The 23280-nt window shown below is 44.4% G+C and overlaps 1 protein-coding gene across 1 annotated transcript in view; it reads right to left on the reverse strand.

Moving 5' to 3' along the window:
• The window catches only part of ARL13A (ARF like GTPase 13A), an 87832-nt gene that overhangs the window by 12988 nt on the left and 51564 nt on the right, over positions 1-23280 (reverse strand). The window contains exon 2 of the mRNA XM_069986480.1: positions 8134-8202. Within this exon, the coding sequence (XP_069842581.1) occupies positions 8134-8192 (59 nt within the window). The 5' untranslated portion in view covers positions 8193-8202. The remainder of the gene's footprint in view (positions 1-8133; positions 8203-23280) is intronic.

Below are 23280 nucleotides of genomic sequence, written 5' to 3' on the forward strand. Positions count from 1 at the left end.
TAAAGTGCAACTGCCCTTATAACTTTCAAAACGTAAATCAACAGCAGATGTGAAATAAAGCAAGTTTGCAATTTACATTCATTATTTTGTTGGTATCAAGCTGTAAAAGAAAGCTATACTTACCAGAAATCAAGGTCCAATCCCCTGAAGGCAGATTTTTACTATTGTGCTGGTTTAAAAAAAGAGACTAAACACACAAAGTCTGACCAGTACAGAGTGTCACGGCTCACTGCATTCATCAATCACATGACTGTCTTCTCCATGAGCATACAGATGAGCAAGGAAACACTGGACCTCCTGTGTAAAGACTCTTTAAAGGAAAAAAAAAGTCTAAACACAGGAATGAATGTAAATTGCTAACTTGCTTTGTTTCATATTTACTGTTGGTTTAGCTTTTGCTTGTTATAATGATGACAGTGACACTTTAATTCTCTTATGATTCAGATTTTTGTACCCCTAGCTTTCATAATTGCTCTAATTGGTTTTATATATATATATATATATATATATATATATATATATATATATATATATATACACACACTTTTCACACCTTGTGTGTGGACCTATTCTATCATTTCCACTTTTAAGGGGATCCTCCAGTGTATATATGTCTGTATATATATATATATATATATATATATATATATATATATATATATTTGGCCAAGGGTCAGGTACTGTGGAGACATCTTAGTACAGACGTCTTAGTACAGAAGTCATTGGAATAGGAGCTGTGGTATCATTTATTTTTCATTTGTACAACCCCAGCACAGGTTAAAAAATAAAAAAATGAATAACAGGAATACTCCTTTAATTATAAAATGAAGTCCCAAAGAAATCTACATGCATTCTATCAAAAATGAATACATTAATTTAAAAAGCTACTTAACATACTGAATAATGCATAAAAATACATGCATAAATGCATCTGGTTGTAGAAAGGCACATAGAAGTTGTGCATAATTCACTGTATAAACATATCCTGATTCTCTATTAGATGGAAAAAGAGGTGAAGGTGGAGCAGAAAATGATTCCTCCTCCAAACCCATAACACACTCAAGTGGGTTCGTGTTCAAAAATACATCACCCTCTACCTTGTAAAGCAACTGAGGTCAAGCTTTTAAACCTCTTGGTTCTATAATATCTATATTATATCTGGCGAGTCTCAATAAGACAGCAGGTGTCTGTGTTTGGAGGGTACGTAGAATCCAAATGAAAAAGGGAGATATGTCCCCGCGCAGACCATAAGTATAGAACGAATATTTTATTGGTGTATATCCACAGGTAACGCGTTTCAAGAGCGCTGGGCTCTCTTTTTTAAACCTCCAGGATACTTAAAACATGGTACACATCGAGATATGCTAGCGTTGCTCCGGACTTCCACGTTGGTGTAGGACCTTTGCACATGTGCACTCCAATCAGCACTCCGAGGTATCCTGTTCCTCCCTACAACAGTTGCAGGCTGAAGTCACTTCACATGTCTCACACAGGGCTGTTTTAATACATTGGTGGGCCTGGTGCACAGCCCTCAAGAGTGCCCCCCCCCCACCTCTTTCCTTTCTGCACATGGTATAATGTACTGAATTTGCCCCACACTGTATTAAGAGCCCCAATACATACAGTAGTTACCTTAATAACACTATTTCCACCATAGAGTGATTACATATTACATGAAAACTGCACTGAACAAAACAAAGATATCACCAATGATACCATAACATAATACCGCCACATCATGACCCCTTCACTACAGACCCTACAGTATAACAGAGTTCAGTTACATCCAGTGACTCACCAGGGGCGTCTTCTCTGATCAGAGTCTGTCACCTATTCTTTTTCTCTCCATCCAGCCTGGGTCACCTTGAAGTCTTCTCCTGGCTGTGAATCCTCTCTCCAGAATCTGCCAGACAAATATTTTAGGCTCCAACACATACAGTAGTTAGGTCCCTTGTACCCCTATATAGTAGTTACACCCCTCTGTACCCCTATATAGTTACACCCCTCTGTGCCTACATAGTTTTAAGATGTCCCTGTAGTATATAGACCCTCGTGTGGTCCTCCAGTCATATACAGCCCTCCTGTGCGCTCCCCTATTAGTATATAGACCCCCGTGTGCTCCCCTAGAAGTATATAGCCCCCCTGTGCGCTCTCCCCAGTAGTATATAGCCCCTCTGTGTGCCATCCCCAGTAGTATATAGCCCCCCTGTGCGCTCCCCTAATAATATTTAGCCCCCTTGCTGTGCACTCCCCCAATAGTATATAGCCCCCCTGTGCTCTCCCCCAATAGTATATAGCCCCTCTGTGCTCTCCCCCAATAGTATATAGACCCCCTGTGATCTCCCCAATGGTATATAGCCCCCTTGCTGTGCACTCCCCCAATAGTATATAGCCGGCCTGTGCTCTCCCCCAATAGTGTATAGATCCCCTGTGCTCTCCCCATAGTATATAGCCCCCTTGCTGTGGTCTCCCCCAATAGTATATAGCCCCCTGTGCTCTCCCCAATAGTATATAGACCCACTGTGATCTCCCCAATAGTATATAGACCCCCTGTGATCTCCCCCAATAGTATATAGACCCCCTGTTTTCTCCCCAATAGTATATAGACCCCTTGCTGTGGTCTCCCCAATAGTATATAGCCCCCTGTGCTCTCCCTCAATAGTATATAGACCCCTTGTGCTCTCCCCAATAGTATATAGACCCCCTGTGATCTCCCCAATAGTATATATAGACCCCCTGTGATCTCCCCAATAGTATATAGCCCCCTTACTGTGCTCTCCCCCAATAGTATATAGACCCCCTGTGCTCTCCTCAATAGTATATATACCCCCTGTGCTCTCCCCCAATAGTATATAGCCCCCTGTACTCTCCCCCAATAGTATATAGCCTCCCTGTGCTCTCCTCCCAATAGTATATAGCCTCCCTGTGCTCTCCCCCAATAGTATATAGACCCCCTGTGCTCCCCCCAATAGTATATAGACCCCCTGTGTGCTCTCCCCAATAGTATATAGCCCCCCGTGTACTCCCCCCATAGTATATAGACCCCCTGTGCTCTCCCCAATAGTATATAGCTCTCCCAGTAGTATATAGCCCCCCTTGCTGTGCTCCCCCTCCCCCGTGCGCTCCTCCTCCCATATAACATTAAAAAAAAAACAATTATACTTACCTGGGTCCACACTGCAGCGGTCACAAGAGGCTGCACTCCCCTTACCCTCGCTCCGACGTTCCAGTGACGTCGGGCGCCAGAGGGAGAGTGCTGCCTCTTGTGACCGCAGGAAGTGCGGCCACAAGAGTGACTGACAGGGAGGGAGCCAATAGCGCTCTCTCTCTGTCAGTACCGCTGCTGAAGCGCAGATGGGGGGGCTGCAGGGTGCGCCTGACAGGCTGGTGGCCGCAGCCCTGTGCGTCCGCACTGGTCGCACATAGCAAAGGCCGGCCTGCTCGGGGGGGGGCCTTTAACCAGTGGGCCCGGTGCACGTGCACCATGTGCCCTCTGGTTAAAGCGGCCCTGGTCTCACACATAGGGGAAATAGAACAAAGGATTTCTCATATAGAGGATACCACTTCTGATTCTCACAATCAAATGCAAACTCAAACCCTTATGAAGACTAATATAATCCTGCATGATCGTATCGATGATTTAGAAAAACAATTGTGATACAATACCTTACATATAGTCGGACCGAGCAATTGTCTGAAACAAAATTCCCTGAAGCACTAGGGATTACACACTCCTATAGAGTTAAAAGGAAGCATAGAATAGTTCCCCCTCCCCAAAACCATGAGAGCAAAACATTGCACCCTGTCTGTCCAAGGCAAATCATTTTGAGATACCTCAACCTCAACGAAAAGGAGGAATTCTCTGTACCTTTAAGGCTCATACTACCCTGCTCCTGATCCAGGGATTGAAAGTGGTCCTTTTTGAGGTCTATTCTGCCAATGTCATACGGTTGTGTATGGCTTTTAGTCCTGTTTGCACAGAGTTGTTTGAAAAAGGCATAAAATTCCACCTTTAATGCCGAGCAATTCCATCAGCCCTGAAATGGTGACCTCCCTCCTTCTGCCAATACATCCTATGTTAAGTTAATTTTAAAACCTGGGAAAGAGGCCCTTTTACCAGGTTTGTACTGACCCATTTCTTAAATCAATGTAGATTCATAAATTCTTTCAACAATCATGGCAAATAGACGTTCTATATAGTAATTCTCCCAAATACAATGGGATTTATTAAAGGCAAGGCTGCTGTCACCAACGTTAGAAGTTGCTGTCCTAGATAGTGTTCAGCGGAGACCCCTCCACAATGAGCTGTCAGCTTTAAACTCTCCTGATGTTATCCAGGTTATACATGTAGGTGACTAAGAAGTATGTACCACTTTGTTTGCAGATGATATTATTTTAATTGTTAAAAACAATATTACAGCTCTTCCATCCATACTGGATACCCTGGAACACTTTGGGGAATATGCTGGATACAAGATAAATGTAACCAAATCAGAGCTTCTATTGTTGCACAAAGCAACGCCCCTGCAATCCACTGACTTACAAGCTGTAGGAGTCTCACATCAACACTCATATATTACTTATCTAGGAAGAAAAATATAAAAAAACATATCAATCACTGTACTCCCTTAATAACTCACATACACACATTGCCGTCCAAAAAAAATGTAAACTTTTACTTAATTTTATGCCCCCTCCAGAGAATACAACTTCTTCTTAAACATTCGTATATTACTACTTTAAATTCTACCTTTACTAAATTCATCATACATACCTTGCATAGCATTAGCAAGTGCATGTGGGGTGCATTTTCCTGATGTCTGTGGATATAATATAACCTGCCTTTCCCATCACATTTTAGATTAGAAACATGAGACCTCATTTCATTCTAACCTTGCATTAAGAAGTCTCTAGCCCACCCTTGGCATCTGACGATCCTTGGCAATGGTCCCCTGCCCACCTTGCTGTCTGATGTCAAAAGCTGTGATTTGCTTTGTGATATTATACTTAGAAGATACTGAGAAAGAGTTCTAAACTTCCTTTCCTTTGTTCAAAGTACCTCCCTCTCTGAGGTAACCCGGGTTTCCCACCTGGATAGTCCAGTAAACGTTTCAGTGTTTGGAAATAAAAGGCAATAAGGAAGATGGGGGACTTGCTGCACACTACAGACAACAGATGGCATTTCATTTCCTGCAATAAACCCAAATACATTCTTATTGTTCAACTCTTCTTAACAATATGAGGAGAGAAGCTCCCACTATCATGTTTGACACCATCATTACTACATGCTCTGGTCATTCTATCACAGCATTGTATGCCTATCTTAGACATCATGCCAGATTGGAGAGAACTGGGTCAAATGGTTAAATGATTCCAAAGTCTATGGGGAAAATTTATCAAAGGAAAAAGTTGTATTTTTTTGCGTTAAATGGCCAGATGCGAATAAATTTATTTGCAGATGGCCGGTTTGCGAATAAATATTCGCATGTGGCCAATTTACGCCAGTTTCACAAGGGAGTTAGGAGGAGGTGTGGACTCTGGGTCCGCTTCATTTATCATTTTTCTCACCGAAAAATGATAAGGAAACCTACGCCACCTCAGAATTCACTGACGCACACACTGGTGCGCACAGGATTTTATGTAGCTGTCACCGTACTGTCGGGACATTTTTACGCCCTGCGCAGAAAACCTTGGACTTAATGTCCCCCTATGCAAAGACTGAGGCAACTTAAAGGGGTTATCCAGCGCTACAAAAACATGGCCACTTTTCCCCCTACTGCTGTCTCCAGTTCAGGTGCGGTTTGCAATTAAGCTCCATTTACTTCAATGGAACTGAGTTTCAAAACCTAGGGGAAAAGTGGCCATGTTTTTGTAGCGCTGGATAACCCCTTTAAACTTATTCATGATACCATTCATGCCTTTTCGTGTGGTTTTATGACAAATTGTCTAAATAGACTACATATAGTAATTGTCCCAAGTGCAATACCCCCTTATTTCCCCCAATTCCCCTTAATACCTTCTGGACTCAGGTTATGGATTTAGCCCGAAAAGTTAGCTTGTATAGATACTCCCTTAGTAAGCATTGTTTCATATAGGAGTACCCGCAAATGCAGACAACTGGTACCAGTATCAACACTTACCACATATTACATGAGAAGCTAACAGCAGCCTCCCCCCCCCCCTCCCCAAATCCTCCTGTCTTACTGTCTTAAACAATTATTTTTCCTTGATAGAGCCAAAGTTATGCAAAGGGGTTTTTCCAAAAATGGAAGGAGTTTCTCAAACATTTTTTTAGTCCTTCTGAACTAATATATACCCTATTGCTGTTCACCCTTACTGAGTGGTGTCTTACCAAGCATCTCAAGGGCACATTGGGTGCTTTAAAAATTTCCCTTCCAAAACTTGATCCTCCAGATCTCACCTGGTTTTGCCAGACTGCCCTCCTCCAGATACATTTTTTTTCTTCTTTCCTTCAGAATTCAATATAATTCTTTATACCAAGGATGGACTTATAACTCTGTCTCAGTTTATTGTTGAGTTCTTCATTTGAAATATGTTGGAACTACGTTGTTCTTTGAGAATTATGTACAATGACTGTAAGTCACTAGCGTTTACACTTAATATACTCATACAGTCATCTGTTGTGTACTGTAAAAATGCAATAAAAGTCTTTGGGTGTAAACAATTGTCATAGCAGGGATCAGTATTAAATTACTTATTACATATTAATGTCTTTTGTAGCCATTTATCTTTTCGTCTAAACATCTTTTGTTTAAAAGAAAGAAAATCAGTGCTTGTCGTTCGCTAAACGAGCGTTTAATCCATTTATCTGTATTTATTGGGCTACAGTGCAAATTTTGAAGCACTACAAATTGATTTAATCAGGCTACAGCTGCAGTCCAAAGCAATATATTGAGTTTTCTGCAATCTAGTCGGCTGAAGCAGTGTAAGCCGGGCCCTAGCCCCAGATCACAACATTCAATCATTGTTCTCCCATAGAGGGCTTATATATCCAAGAAGCATCCTTTCTTGTAACAGTGGAGATGTGTACCTCAAGAAGAGCTTTGAGATTGAAACCCACTGGAGGTCGACTATATGATTTCTGTTACAGCTGTCTATTTTCACACTGAGCATTTATTAAGATGTCAAATCAACCCATCAACCCTTTTATATAAATGTCTGATACAGTGATTTATACATAATTACATTCTTTGAGTGCTAAAGTTGTGGCAAGTAGTAGTTGTTGAATGTCAAAAGAGTTGCATGTGTTAAAGGAGAAGTCCGGCGAAAAAGTATTGTATTGCCCCCCCCCCCCCCCCCCCCAATGTCACGATCCGACTCCCAGAGATGTGCGGGCTGTGGCTGCTTGAGAGGATGCTGGCATGGCTACACTGAGGGACACAGGGCACTAGAGGGACACTTAGCATCCCAGCACAGCTCTGGGAGTCAGGTCTTGACACTCAAAAGCCGTTGGGGGCCAATACTGGCTTCCCTCTGGACATAGAATTCACCCAGGCCATGGATCCGTAAAAGTCCAATAGAAAAGCAACGGATGACAGCATCCAATGTAGAAAAAAACTTGTATCTTTCTTCCTCCATAAAACAATGTAGTGACGTTTCAACTCTTACAAATCTTCTGTTTCTTTTCTATATATTATTTTTACCATCCTGGCATAGAAATAGTTGAAGAAAGTTGCCACTACATTCTCACAGTGGAATTAAAATCTGCTGTGAGAATGCAGGGCTAAAGACTGTAATGGTAAAGAGCATCACAGTGGATTTGCTGAGATATGCACAGCGTGAGATCCGCTAGGAGCATGTTGCTTGTGACTCTACCTTTACTATCTCTGCTAGGTTTGACACACATATATACTGTATATCCACTGTTGAAGCAATTATAAAGCTAGGGGTACAAAAATCTCTAAGTAAAAAAAAAACTTAGATAACGTCTGGTGGGAATTGTTTATGAGTGGTGGTATTAACAGAATGCAGAATGATCCTGTGGATGCAGAGGAACATGGGACATTTGTTAACTGCTTTGTTCCAAACAGACCCACTGAATTTAAATGCTGAGAGATCCGGTGAGTGTGAACTCAAACAGTTCGCTCATCTCTAATTACAGCACGCTCCTACCTGACTGGTTCTTGTTTTATCTGAACCCAGCGCCAACAGTGAGAAAACAGGTGGAACATTGTCCAATGTCTGCCAAAAGAGAGAGAATATGTGATTAAAATACAGTTTATAAAGAAGAATGTTATCACAATCTAAATGGAGTTTTAGAAGTTCTTGCTCCAAGCTCAGCAAAGTTCAGGCTCCAGATTATTGCACCTCTGAGTACTTGTGCCAAATACAAATGACCCTCCATATAAAGGGTCTGTGTGAATGCTGTATAAAGTAACGTCAACTCCTACTGGAGGAGAGCTGCGTATATGAAGCCTTATTCTGTGCCGGCAGCCTCTCCTAACCTTGACTTACAGGTTTTAATTTACTTTCCTTCTATGAATGTAGATGTCTGGACTATAGGAGCTTTAGGTACAGTATTGTATAAAAATACATTTACTGAATACTACCAAAACAGTAATTTTCTGTTGTTTTTTGTAGTGTTTACATAGAACTTATTGGATTTAAAATGAACTCGCAGACAGTAGTTAAATACGGATTATAGTGTTCAGTGGTTTTTTTTCTCATTAACTGTAATGAGTGACATGAAAATGACAATAAAAAATTTAGTTTTCCATAGAGGGAGGTTTTAATACAGCTCCTAGACCTGCTAAGGGTACAAACCCACTTGACGTATTTGCTGCGTGAATCAGTCTTAAAAATAAGCAGGCAAAACGCAGGTTGGCTTTATACGATTGTTCTGCGTTAAAATACGCAATTGCGTATTTTTGAAGCATGAAGCTTGTTGTTAGCAAAGCATCAGTTGTTAACAACCTGTGTGAAAAATGCATGTAGCTTCATACTTCAAAAATACGCAATTGCGTATTTTAACACAGAACAATTGTATAAAGCCAACCTGCGTTTTGCCTGCTTATTTTTAAGACTGATTCACGCAGCAAATACGTCAAGTGGGTTTGTACCCTTAATAACAAAAAAAATGCACCCCCAAATGTGTTATGATGTGGTAGTGATGTCACGCTCTGGGGCACCATCAAATAGTTTGTGTAAACAGTCCTTAGTCTGGTTTCCCATTGTGATAAGCAGCCTGGCCAGGTCTGGTTGCATGCATTATATTGATTCAACTGCTTCCCCTGACATGTACATCCCGATGAAACATCAGTTCTCAACACAAAATTTACCTTTGGACATAAAGGCTTAAAGGGGTTTTCTGGGGAGGCTAAAGCCTTCTTTTCCTTGTTCCTCACTTCCTGTGAATCTACATCTCTGAAGTGTGCCTTCCGAGACATGGAGCTGTTGAGTGTATGTCCTGATCATCATATGTGGACTTTAACTGTGAATTAAGTGTGTGTAGTGTGTGTCTTTATCAAAATTTGGCTCAGTATAAACTTGAAAACCCATTAGAGGGTTTATTTCCTTGGATCACCCTTTTGTGGGCCCAGTTGCAGTTCTGAATCCTTAGTTTGCCTCCTAATCTAGCTGCTGACCTTGATCGCTGGCTTATCACGGCTTTGCACTTATTTTTGACTTCTGGGTCTTTCCATGTCTCTTTCCTATCTGCTTCACTTGTCTCTTAAAATAGCCAGAACAACAACATGTAGGTCCAACAATAGTCTTAGAACAACAACATGTGCGAACGCTGTTAAACAGCTGACCGCCGGGCTGCACTCAGCCCGTTCCTGCAGCCGATACCTCCGTCCTGCAGCCGGCCTTTGGTGTATGCGACCTGGGCGCCTCACTCCCGGCCAGCTGGAGGCGCTCCTGCAGGCAGAGAGCTGCACTGCACATCTAACTACAAATAGAAGTTTGATGTGCTGTGTGACTGCTTGAGCGCCCCACGCTTTCCTCACGGGCTCTGGCAGAATTACAGCACATCTAACTTCTATTTGTAGTTTGATGTGCAGTGAAGCTCTCTGCCGAAACGCTCAGGTCCTCTCCTCCCCTCCGCAGCGCCGGAACATGATGTCACCTGGACCGCATGTCCAACCAATCATAAAGGGGACGTGCGGTCTGGGTGAAGTCATGCCATGCTGGCGCTCAGGTAAGAGAACTCTCGGCGGGGTGATAGTTGTTTGCGGGGGGGGGGGGGGGGGGTAGTTGGGGGGGGGGTAGCTGTGTGGGGGGCTGGGGGTGGTAGTTGGGTGGAGAGCTGGAGATGGTAGTTGTTTGGGGAGCTGTAGTTTGGGGGGCTGGAGGTGGTAGTTGTGTGAATGGCTGGGGGGGTAGTTGTGTGTATGGCGAGGGGGGGGTCGCGTGATGGCTGTTGTCTGGAGGCATGGGAGGCTGAAGGAGCTTTATGTTACCTTAAGAGGGGGCACCAAAAAAAGGTTGGGCGCCATTTACCCTAAGGCTGGCCCTGCGTATATATACATTCCTACTGCACTGGGCATCTGTAGTAGGAACATGTATGTTGGAATGTATAAGGTATAGGGACTAAGATTATGCATATATTTTTTCATTTATTCTGACGAGCTCTTTATTATTTTATATGCATTATTTACAATATTATTCTGTTTTAATAAGTAGAATATCATGATGCATATATTGCTGTATTTTTGCACCAGTACGTGAATGAAGAAGATATTTCTCTCGAAACTTTTTGTCAGAACAAAACAAATGTTTTTACCCAAGTTCAGCCTGGCTCCTTATTTCTCTTTAAGAAGGCACAGCATTCTACTGCCTAGGATTGCATCTAGAGATGAGCGAACCTCGAGCATGCTCGAGTCGATCCGAACCCGAACTTTCGGCATTTGATTAGCGGTGGCTGCTGAACTTGGATAAAGCCCTAAGGCTATGTGGAAATCATGGATATAGTCATTGGCTGTATCCATGTTTTCCAGACAACCTTAGAGCTTTATTCAAGTTCAGCAGCCCCTGCTAATCAATTGCCGAATGTTCGGGTTCGGATCGACTCAAACCCGAACCCGGTTCGCTCATCTCTAATTGCATCACATTCAGCTTTACTGTCAAATACCCAGCCTGACCCACCTTACTGCATCTGATGTAGCAAGCAAAATGAGCAGTGATATCATTTGCTTAAGCTGTCTGCAGCACAGATACCAGATGTCTGGCTTCTAAATACAACCCTGGAAAACAAGGGATTGCACACTTAATGTTCTGTACTTTAAAGAGATAATGCTATGTGTGCAATACCAAACCACAAATTTTACCACCAGCAACATGGCTTTTGTGCCAGCAACATCTGTTATGGCCAGATTATCACATTTTCTAGAATATAGGATAATTTAAAAAAAAAGTAGTATAAAAATACAAGTGAAGTTAAACAGTTACTGTTATATGTTAAAAAAAATCCATTCTTTTCTCGTAGATAGAGGGTTTATTGAAATAAACAATTATGCTAAGACAATCTAAGAATTTATGTGTTAGGCTATGTTCACACATAGTAAAATAAAAGCAAAATACGGTTGTAAAATTTAACTTCATTAAAGGAGAAGTCCGGCCAAAATTAATTTTTGATATGTTGTTACTTATGAAAAGTTATACAAATTTCTAATGTACATTAATTATGGGAAATGCACATATAGAGCTATTTCCCTTAATTTAGTAGATCAGGAAGTGTTAGAAATATCTCTGAAGAAGTGACGTCACGACCCAGGGTGTAATTCCTATGGAGTGTCCAGCAGGGGGCGCTCTCTATATAGAAGTCTATGGGACTTTATTGTTTCTATGGGTTTCTATGTAATGTAATGTAATGTAATGTAGTGTACAGTGCTTTATTGAATGAATACATCTATGGAATACTTTGGGGAGCAAGTGTCCTTGCTCCCCAAAGTATTGCATAAATGTATTCATTCAATACATTCAATACACAGTAAGCCCGCCGATCCGCCGCATTTCCGCCGATCCGCCACACGCTGATCCGCCGCATTCCCGCCGATCCGGACCATATACATTGAACTACAGCTCCCATCATCTGCTTCTAGTATGAACAGGTGATGGGAGCTGTAGTTGGGTAATGGATATGACATGCCGCCGGGCGCAGGGGGGAGCCGCTCAGTACACAGCAGCGCTCCCCCCTCCTCCTCCTCCTTCCGTGATAACTTCCGCCTATACCAATGCTGACTCCCTGCCTGGCCGCCGCTCTCCGCTCACATATACCGGCTCCCGGCATCAGCGCGGACACCAGGATGCATCGGGAGCCGGTATGTATGGGGGGGGAGAGCGGAGAGCGGCGGCCAGGCAGGGACTCAGCATTGGTATAGGCGGAAGTTATCACGGAAGGAGGAGGGGGGAGCGCTGCTGTGTACTGAGCGGCTCCCCCCTGCGCCCGGCGGCATGTCATATCCATTACCCAACTACAGCTCCCATCACCTGTTCATACTAGAAGCAGATGATGGGAGCTGTAGTTCAATGTATATGGTCCGGATCGGCGGGAATGCGGCGGATCAGCGTGTGGCGGATCGGCGGAAATGCGGCGGATCGGCGTGCTTACTGTGTATTGAATGTATTGAATGAATACATTTATGCAATACTTTGGGGAGCAAGGACACTTGCTCCCCAAAGTATTCCATAGATGTATTCATTCAATAAAGCACTGTACACTACATTACATTACATTACATTACATAGAAACCCATAGAAACAATAAAGTCCCATAGACTTCTATATAGAGAGCGCCCCCTGCTGGACACTCCATAGGAATTACACCCTGGGTCGTGACGTCACTTCTTCAGAGATATTTCTAACACTTCCTGATCTACTAAATTAAGGGAAATAGCTCTATATGTGCATTTCCCATAATTAATGTACATTAGAAATTTGTATAACTTTTCATAAGTAACAACATATCAAAAATTAATTTTGGACGGACTTCTCCTTTAATCTAGCTGTCATCGCCTATCAAGTCAAAATTTTTTGAACCAGAATATCTCTTCATAAATTTGTTTCAAATAAATAATAAATAGAAGCACAATAGTATAAACAACATTACCAAAACATATAGATATACTAATTCCTTGCAAAAATATCATTACTTTCTTCAAACGGAATCAAAGTGTTCACCATCAAGAGCCAGATTTGCTAAGCAGGAAACTGAACACACCCAATCTCATATAAACAAAGCAGGTGGCAGAGCCACATCCAAATCTTAACTAACAAAATCAAGAACATATGGTTTGCTTTAAACAGTTATTGTTTGATGAGATACATTTTACATATAGGAAACAAGTTTGTAATAGACTAAGCAAGGTTAAGCAATATAAAACTTACTGCAAATTTGATCTAGACGTCCACACGGCTCCCTCCATAACTCTACTAATCTATAATCCTGATTAATTGCTTTAGTGTACGGCTAATCTCAAGGATGAGAATGGAGGACTCTGGGAAACACAATCCTGAGATTCCATGTAGTAAGAAGGGAGGGATACGATGACCTAATTAACTAGTCACAAGACACCTAAACTAAACAAACATTATGACTAGTCTACCTTTGTTGTCTTTTTAATAAAACGTGCCCTTTTCCCATGTGTCCCTCTTAAAAAAAAAACATATTTTATGTCTGACACCTTATCTAAAAGGAAACTATAGATATCAATTTATTGTACTACTTCAAAAAAGGATTCTTCACTTGCCCAGTCGACCGCAGGCAATTCTACAGTTGCTAAATATTCACCAGTAATGTCATCATGAAGGGCATACCCCATGATATTAAACTGTATCTACACTACTGGATGAAACTATGGAGGAGCAGAAAACCGTCAGCCTCTATGGCTAACAGGGCCCAGATACCTAAATGTAGGTCTGTAAATTGCACTTATATGATCATTCTTATCTATGTCAAGCTGCTAACCTTACAGTCCCCAGGCCAGAAGAGGCATGAGCTGCTACTTTTACCATAGGGTGGGCGTTAGGCAGGTTTTGTGCAGGCGGCACTTTCATTGTGCTGAGGCATTATAACTATCTGGGGGCAGTGTAACTAAAGGGGTACTTTTACTGTGATAGGACTTGGAAACACTAAATAAGCACTATTACTTAAAGGGAATGTAACATCAGAAAATGACCTATTGTTTAAATAAGGTTTTAATGTTAAACATATATATATATATATATATATATATATTTATTTATTTTTTTATTTTTTTTATTTTTTTTTTTTCATTTTTGGTAATATATTTTCTAATTAAATTTTTCATTTTGCTTTACCAGGAAAATCTTCCCAAAAGTCAGAGGTCGTCCTATAAGGCAGGTGCAGAAAAACTTCAGAACCAAACTGGAGAATCTGCAGTCGCCACATGGGGGAGCTGAAAACGGCCACTGCTTCCACTTAAAGGTAGAGCAAGCTGCAGGTGTCCGGGGTATGGAAAAAGAGATATGGTAGAGTGGCACTGTGCCCAGAAAAACCAACCTCTTTTACCTGTCTGGCCCATATCCTACTGTTATTACTGTACCTTTTTCTCTGCCTCTCAGATCTTGCTGCTGTCTGATGTTTTTATCAATTTTTATTTGGTGTGTGTTGGAAGAGGGGTAGTCTTATAGGGCAAGTATATACCAAACTATAATTTTCAGAATACCCTACACTTATGAAGCTTTAATGAAGGGTATGTTGGGAGTTGTAGTTTCAGAGGGAACAAACCTTTAATAAGTGATTGTTGTGTAGAGGCTTCTGGTGGCTGTAATCTGCCCTGAAGGTCCAGCACTATATCTTTCTACAGTGGCAGTTCATATGTACTACAACTCCAAGCATATCCTGAGGGATGCAGACTATCAGTAAATGCTGGGAGTTGTAGTGTCTGCAGCTGTTGTGGTTGGAGGGTCTTAGGTACATTATACAGTACATTGGATGCTTTGTGGGAGATCACAATACATAGTTATGTGGGGGCTCAGTGTGTGAAAGTGACCCCAGAACAGCACTAACGTATATATATATATATATATATATATATATATATATATATATATATATATATATATATATATTGTGGACATGTCACTGGTAAAGTGCTCGAGGGGATGTACATCTCACCCAGGTTGATACATAGTGTGAGATGGTGAGTCCAGGAGGCATCTGTGCTCAGCAGTGTTATGCTGCTGAGCTATTATTTATTATTGCCGGGCCTGGACTTACATGGAATGGCAGGTAGGTTTTGGTAGTGGGACTGGCCATTCCCTTCCCCCGATCCAGTGTGGGTTTTGGGATCAGGTGAGCTCTGATCCCAATCAGCCTGAGAAGGCAAAAGGTGTGCTCAGTGTACAGGTCTCTCTCTCTCAGCCAGGAGTGAACAGCCTGCATGCTGTTTGGTGAGAGCTGGGAAGACAGCCGCTGCTGGGGCCTGTTCACACCCCGCAATACTGCCGACTGAAGTGTCAGAGAGGTAACCTGCTTTTGTTAGTTAGCGCCCAGACGGGCAAGACCTTTTGTTTTTGTTCTTAAAGCACAGTGTTGCTATATTTCTGTTACGGACTGTTTATGCTGAAAATAAACGCCAAGCTGTTATTTTACAAGTCCAAGTCTGCTGTGAACTGTGTCCAAACACACCATCCCCCGGGAAGATCCCTACAATTGGTGCTGCGGAGCGGGCAAAACAGTTGCTAGGGGCAACGGTGTGCATCAACTTGGCTACAGCTGCGTATGTCCTGGGTGAAGGCTGCTGCTTCACTCCAAAAACAGTCAAGCAACATGGAGGAAATGATGAAGCAGCTAATGCAAGTGAGTCTGCAACAGCAACAGGCGTTGGTCGCACAACAACAGGCTCAGGCAGCCGCTAAGCAGGATCAGGAGGCTGCTAACCTGCGCCATGAGCAGGCATTGGCTGCACACCAGCAGGCTAATAGGCAGCAACAACAGGCTCTGACAGACGCCAATCTGCGCCACGAACAAGCGATGGCTCAACAACAGAGACTTATTGAGCACCTGATAGCAAAGCAAGAGGCGTCTGCAGGTGCTAATCCCCAGCTGGTGGCAGCAGCCGCGCCAGAGACTTTGTCTGTGAGAAGAGCTGTGCAGCGTGCGCTGCAAAAGATGACTGCTGATGACGATGTTGAGGCCTACTTAACTGTCTTTGAGCGTGTGGCTGAGCGAGAAAAGTTACCCTCCACTGAGTGGGCAGAGGTCATTGCTCCCTATTTAACAGGCGAACCTCAAAAGGCCTACTATGACCTCAGTGAGCAAGAGGTCAAAGACTATCCTCGGCTAAGAGCAGAGATACTCGCCCGACTAGGAGTTACTGCTGCTGTCCGTGCCCGGAGGGTCCGTAACTGGAGCTACAGTCTGGACAAGTCAGCGAGGTCCCAGATGTACGACCTGATCCATCTGGCAAGAAAGTGGTTGGAACCAGACACCTCTACTCCTGCCCAGATCCTAGAGAGGGTCGTGATGGATCGCTACCTCCGCGCACTTCCGGCTGATCTGCAACGCTTGGTGGGACAAGGTGACCCTAAGAGTGCCGACGAACTTGTCAACCTTGTGGAGAGGTTCCAGGCGACCGAGGACTACCTCCGTGATGTTCCTGCAGCACCGTCACCTCCCCGGAGTGCCAGACCTGTGCCGTCAGCTGGTAAGAGACTTCCATCTATTGGGGGAGTGTGGAGGGGTGCTGATAGAGGGAAGAGCGCTCAGGAGGCGTCTCAGGGGCAAAAGACTGGTGGTGGTCCCCGGGGGCTAAGTGGCCCTAAAAAGGACTCCCTGCCAAGGAGACCAGGCCCTATCCAGTGCTGGAGATGCCATGAGACGGGACATATGTCTGCCCATTGCCCTCTTACCACTGAGCCCATGGAGTGTGACGCTAGCCGGCGTCAGTCGCTATTTGCGGAGCCGTCTTTTGTTGCAGTCACTGGACTAGAGACTGAACCACAAGTCTGCAACATTACTGTAAATGACTTTCCTGTTAAGGCGTTGCTGGACTCAGGAAGCCTTGTCACCCTGGTGCATGCCAGCCTGGTGACTGGGGACTTTGTGCCAGCAAGACATATGAGTGTGGTATGCATACATGGTGATACAAAGGTTTACCCTATAGTACGGGCTAATGTCGGGACTGAACTAGGCGCTGTACAATATGAAGTGGGTGTGGTTAAAAATCTTATGCATAATGTGATATTGGGGCGTGATTTTCCTTTGTTCTGGGCTCTATGGGGAAAACAACAATCCCCTGAAAGGAGTGAGGAGACCCCTAAGTCTATTGCATTACCCACGGTAAATGATAAAAATGTACAGGATGAAAATGATGCTTTTCCTTTGCAGGTCCTGGCAGGTGAGGAAGAGGCTCCTCCCACTGCGCAGAATGTTCCAGACTTAGAGGTGTCTAGGGATAATTTTGGTACTGCACAATTACAGGACCCCACTCTCAAAAATGCGAGAGAGCAGGTCACTGTTATGAATGGGGTACCTCAGGAACCAGAAGCTGAGAAAAAATGTCCACATTTTTCTATGACTAATGATCTCTTCTATAGAGTCACTAAGATTAATGATGAGGTGGTGGAACAGATTCTGGTGCCTAAGTCGTACCGGCGTCAGGTACTCGACATGGCCCATAATCATGTCCTTGGGGGCCACTTGGGGACAGATAAAACACAGGAGAGAGTCCTCCAGAGGTTTTATTGGCCCGCGATTTATGCTGACATAAAAAAATACTGTGAGTCGTGCCCCACATGTCAGCTTAGCGCTCCAGTGTCGCATTTTCGCAGTCCTTTGGTCCCACTCCCCATCATAGAGGTACCTTTTGACCGGATCGCAATGGACTTGGTGGGTCCCATTGTAAAGTCGGCTAGGGGACACCAGTACATTCTAGTGGTGTTGGACTACGCGACCCGCTATCCTGAGGCTGTACCCCTAAGAAACACTGCCTCTAAAACAATTGCACGGGAATTGTTTTATATGTTTTCCAGGGTGGGGATCCCCAAGGAAATCTTGACTGACCAAGGTACCCCATTTGTGTCAAAGGTAATGAAAGAGCTATGCAAACTGTTTAAAATCTCACACCTACGTACCTCTGTATATCACCCACAGACGGACGGGTTAGTGGAGAGGTTTAATAAAACCCTGAAACATATGTTAAAAAAAGTGGTGGAAAAGGATGGTCGTGATTGGGATCACTTACTACCTTACCTGATGTTTTCTATTAGGGAAGTACCCCAAGCGTCCACAGGGTTCTCTCCCTTCGAATTAGTCTATGGTCGTCACCCTAGGGGTTTGTTGGATATAGCGAAAGAGACATGGGAAAGTGAGTCCACCCCATACAAGAGTGTTATAGAGCATGTAGCACAAATGCAGGACCGTATAGCCACTGTAATGCCCCTAGTAAGGGAACACCTCCAGAGGGCGCAAGGGGGCCAAAGCAGAATTTACAATCGTTCTGCCAGAATCAGGACATTCAGCCCAGGTGACCGGGTACTCATACTTGTTCCCACGGTAGAAAGCAAATTCTTAGCAAAGTGGCAGGGTCCCTATGAAATTGTAGAGAAGATCAGTGAGGTCAACTACAAGGTACACCAACCAGGTAGAAGGAAGCCTTTCCAAGTTTATCACATAAACTTGATCAAGCCCTGGAAAGACAGGGAATCCTTGGTGGCGACAAAGCCTGTTGGTCATCTGTCACCACCAATCCCTCCGGTCAGGATTGGTGACACCCTATCAGTATCCCAGAAGCAGGAAGCTAAGGAGTTCCTGCAGAGAAATAAAGACAAGTTTTCTGACCTACCAGGGCGTACGCATCTCATTAGTCATCATATTGAAACTGAGCCTAGAAGCAGAGTAAACCTGAAGCCCTATAGGATACCAGAAGCACGGAGGGAGGCGGTATCATCTGAGGTAAAACGTATGCTTAACCTAGGAGTCATTGAGATGTCCCAGAGCGAGTGGTCCAGCCCGATTGTGTTAATCCCAAAGCCCAATGGAACTTGGAGGTTCTGTAATGACTTTAGAAAGTTAAATGAGATCTCCAAGTTCGATGCCTACCCCATGCCCAGGGTAGATGAGTTGATAGAAAGGATGGGTAATGCCAGGTACATAACTACCCTCGATCTCACAAAGGGCTACTGGCAGATCCCACTCACTCCTAAGGCTAGAGAGAAGACTGCATTCTCCACCCCTGATGGGCTCTTCCAATACGTAGTGATGCCATTCGGGTTACATGGAGCCCCTGCCACTTTTCAGAGGTTGATGGACTTGATTCTGCGACCACATGGTGATTACTCCGCTGCCTACCTCGATGATGTGGTCATTTTTAGTCCGGATTGGGAAAGTCACCTCTGTAAGGTCCAGGCGGTGTTAGATGCCATAAGTGATGCGGGGTTAACCATCAATGCAGAGAAGTGTGCACTAGCCTTAGAGGAGGCCAAATACTTGGGCTACATTATTGGGAGGGGGTTAGTGAAACCACAACTAAATAAAATTGAGGCAATACAGAATTGGCCTCAACCCCTCACAAAGAAACAGGTCAGAGCTTTCCTGGGTATTACGGGCTATTACCGAAGGTTTGTGCCGAATTTTGCTTCAGTTGCAGCCCCACTAACTGACCTGACAAAGGGTGCGAAGTCCGCAATGGTGACATGGACTCCAGAGGCTGAGAAAGCTTTTCAAAGCCTTAAGTCTGCCCTGTGCCAACAGCCTGTGCTAGTTACCCCTGACTTTAGGCGAGAGTTTCTAGTACAGACAGACACCTCTAACACAGGGTTAGGTGCCGTCCTCTCACAGGTCGTGAATGGCGAGGAGCACCCGGTGATGTACTTAAGCAGGAAACTATCCCCGGCCGAGAAAAACTACGCCATAGTTGAGCGAGAATGTCTGGCAGTGAAGTGGGCCCTAGAATCCCTGAAGTACTACTTACTAGGCAGGAGGTTTAAGTTAGTGACAGACCATGCCCCCCTAACATGGATGAAATTAAACAAGGAGAAAAATGCAAGGGTGACTAGGTGGTTTCTTTCCCTCCAAAACTTTAATTTCATGGTGGAACACAGGCCAGGGAAATTACAGGCAAATGCTGACGCCCTATCTAGGGTACACTGTCTGTGGGGACAAAATGCTCAGCCCTCCGGTCTGAAGAAGAGGGGGGGGATATGTGGACATGTCACTGGTAAAGTGCTCGAGGGGATGTACATCTCACCCAGGTTGATACATAGTGTGAGATGGTGAGTCCAGGAGGCATCTGTGCTCAGCAGTGTTATGCTGCTGAGCTATTATTTATTATTGCCGGGCCTGGACTTACATGGAATGGCAGGTAGGTTTTGGTTGTGGGACTTGCCATTCCCTCCCCCTCGATCCAGTGTGGGTTTTGGGATCAGGTGAGCTCTGATCCCAATCAGCCTGAGAAGGCAAAAGGTGTGCTCAGTGTACAGGTCTCTCTCTCTCAGCCAGGAGTGAACAGCCTGCATGCTGTTTGGTGAGAGCTGGGAAGACAGCCGCTGCTGGGGCCTGTTCACACCCTGCAATACTGCCGACTGAAGTGTCAGAGAGGTAACCTGCTTTTGTTAGTTAGCGCCCAGACGGGCAAGACCTTTTGTTTTTGTTCTTAAAGCACAGTGTTGCTATATTTCTGTTACGGACTGTTTATGCTGAAAATAAACGCCAAGCTGTTATTTTACAAGTCCAAGTCTGCTGTGAACTGTGTCCAAACACACCATCCCCCGGGAAGATCCCTACAATATATATATATAATCACCATACTGTACCTCTGAACATACCATCACACTGTATCTGACCAAATCATCCATCATCATGCTACTACCTCCTTCATCCTTCTGCCCCTCCATCGTCATACTACTACCTCCTTCATCCTCATGCACCTCCATCATCATACTACTACCTTCTTCATCCTCCTGCCCTTCCATAATCATAGTACTACCCCTCTCATCCTCCGGCCCTTCCATCATCATACTACTACCTCCTTCATCCTCCTGCCCCTCCATCATCATAATACTACCTCCTTCATCCTCATGCACCTCCATCATCATACTACTACCTCCTTCATCCTCCTGCCCTTCCATCATCATAGTACTACCCGTCTCATCCTCCGGCCCTTCCATCATCATACTACTACCTCCTTCATCCTCCTGCACCTCCAAGATCATACTACTACCTCCTTCATCCTCCTGCACCTCCAAGCAGGGGCGTAGCTAATGTCTCCTGGGCCCTGGTGCGAGAGGCCAACTTGGGCCCCCCCCCCTCCTTTCACGACCAAGTGATGCTATTGGTGTATATTATATATACACACACACCAAGACAGATATTACTAATAACACCAGCATATTGGAAGAGAAAGTATTATCACCATACATATTACCGCCATACTGTTACCGACCAAATCCTGTATACTGAGACCAATATTACCAGTAATACCAGTGTATAGGAAGGAAACATTACCGCCACACCACAACCACTACCATCACCACAGTAGCGAAATTAGAGGGGGGGCAAAGGGGGCGGTCGCTCCCGGGCCCACCAAGGCTGGGGGCCCCCGGGCTGGTCCCCCGCAGTACACTTAAGGGCCGCAGAGGCCGGATGTTAATTAGGCTGCTCTGCCACTTTAAGGCTGGCCGGAAGTAGCGGCTGCTGCTCTCAGGGCAGACACTGCAGCTTCCTGTCTGTGTGTCTGCTCACTCTATACCAGGGCAGAAGAAACACAGACAGGGCCCCCTCCTCACAGCCCGGGCCCCTCCCCCGCTCCCTCACTACCTCCTCTGGCTGCTTCCTGCTCTCGGATGTCGGGACAGAAGAAGAGGAGGGGCCCAGAGTCCGACTGTGAGGAGAAGATCCGAGAGCTGCACCAGAGATGGCCCCCTCAGAGCTTCCCTGCAATTACAGTAAGTGCTGTGTGTCCTGGGTGCATGGGGTGTGTGTGTCCTTGGTGCATGGGATGTGTGTGTCCTGGGTGCATGGGATGTGTGTGTGTCCCTGGGTGCATGGGATGTGTGTGTGTCCCTGGGTGCATGGGATGTGTGTGTGTCCCTGGGTGCATGGGATGTGTGTGTGTCCAGTGTCGGACTGGGGTACCTTGGCCCACCAGGGAAATTGATTCTTGGGGCCCACCCAACATATAAAGACATAATCAGCGCCAAACCTTTCACGTTAGTACAGCGACTTTGCATAGAGCTGTGTATGTGACCAGCAATACTAGTGCACTGCCAGTCACTTATACAGTTGTTACTGATTTATGCAGTTGTGGTAAAACTGCACCATTTATGTAGAAACTTTAATGAAATTCCAACAATATTGCTGTAAAAACACATAAAAAATGTCATGTGTGAACACAGCCTCAGGAGATGAAGGAAAAAATGACCATCTAGTCTGCTCCTCTATTACAATCTCCAGCAGAGGAGACCCATGACGGTTTTGCCTCACCACAAGCTGTTGGGCTAGAATAAGACTTTAAAGGACCATCATGAAAGGCACATCAGTGGTCATTAAAGCGTTAAAGGGGTACTCTGGTAAAAAAAAAAATATTTTTTTTAAATCTGATATCAGAAGTTACAGATTAGTAAATTACTTCTAATTGAAAATCTTCAGTCTTCCAGTACTTATCAGCTGCTGTATGCCCTGCAGGAAGTGGTGTATACAGTGTGACACAGTGCTCTCTGCTGCCACCTCTGTCCATGTCAGGAACTGTCCAGTGCAGCAGCAAATCCCCATAGAAAACCTCTCCTGCTCTGGAGAGTTCCTGACATAGAGAGGTGGCAGCAGAGAGTACTGTGTCAGACTCAAAAGAATACACCACTTCCTGCAGGACATACAGCAGTTGAAAAGTACTGGAAGACTGGAGATTTTTTAATTAGAAGTAATAAACAAATTTGTATAACTTCCTCACACCAGTTAGTTTGAAAAAATATTTTTCACTGGAGTACCCCTTTAAGGTCAATACAAAATGTCAGACAGATGTGATTAAAAGTTTAATCTGTCTCAGGGGTGAGACACCCAACAATGGCCAGAATGTCACTCAGTCCATCACAATGCAAGTGAGGGGCTGAGCACTCATTATAGGAGATGGGTTCCATTATAGTCTATGGGCCCGTCATGTGTAACATGACTGATGGAGTGATGATCTAGCCACCACAGGAGGTCTCAGCACTGACACTGACTGATCAAAACATTTCACATGTCTGCATGATGTCAAAAGTTTTTATAATTGCAGTGGAAAGAAAGCGGTAAGCATGGTGTCACACCGCTAGGTTCACACAGTAGTTTGGTCATTTTTTTGTAACCAAAACCGGGAGTGG

This window comes from Dendropsophus ebraccatus, chromosome 10, assembly GCF_027789765.1.
Source record: "Dendropsophus ebraccatus isolate aDenEbr1 chromosome 10, aDenEbr1.pat, whole genome shotgun sequence".
In the NCBI taxonomy this organism is placed as follows: domain Eukaryota; kingdom Metazoa; phylum Chordata; class Amphibia; order Anura; family Hylidae; genus Dendropsophus; species Dendropsophus ebraccatus.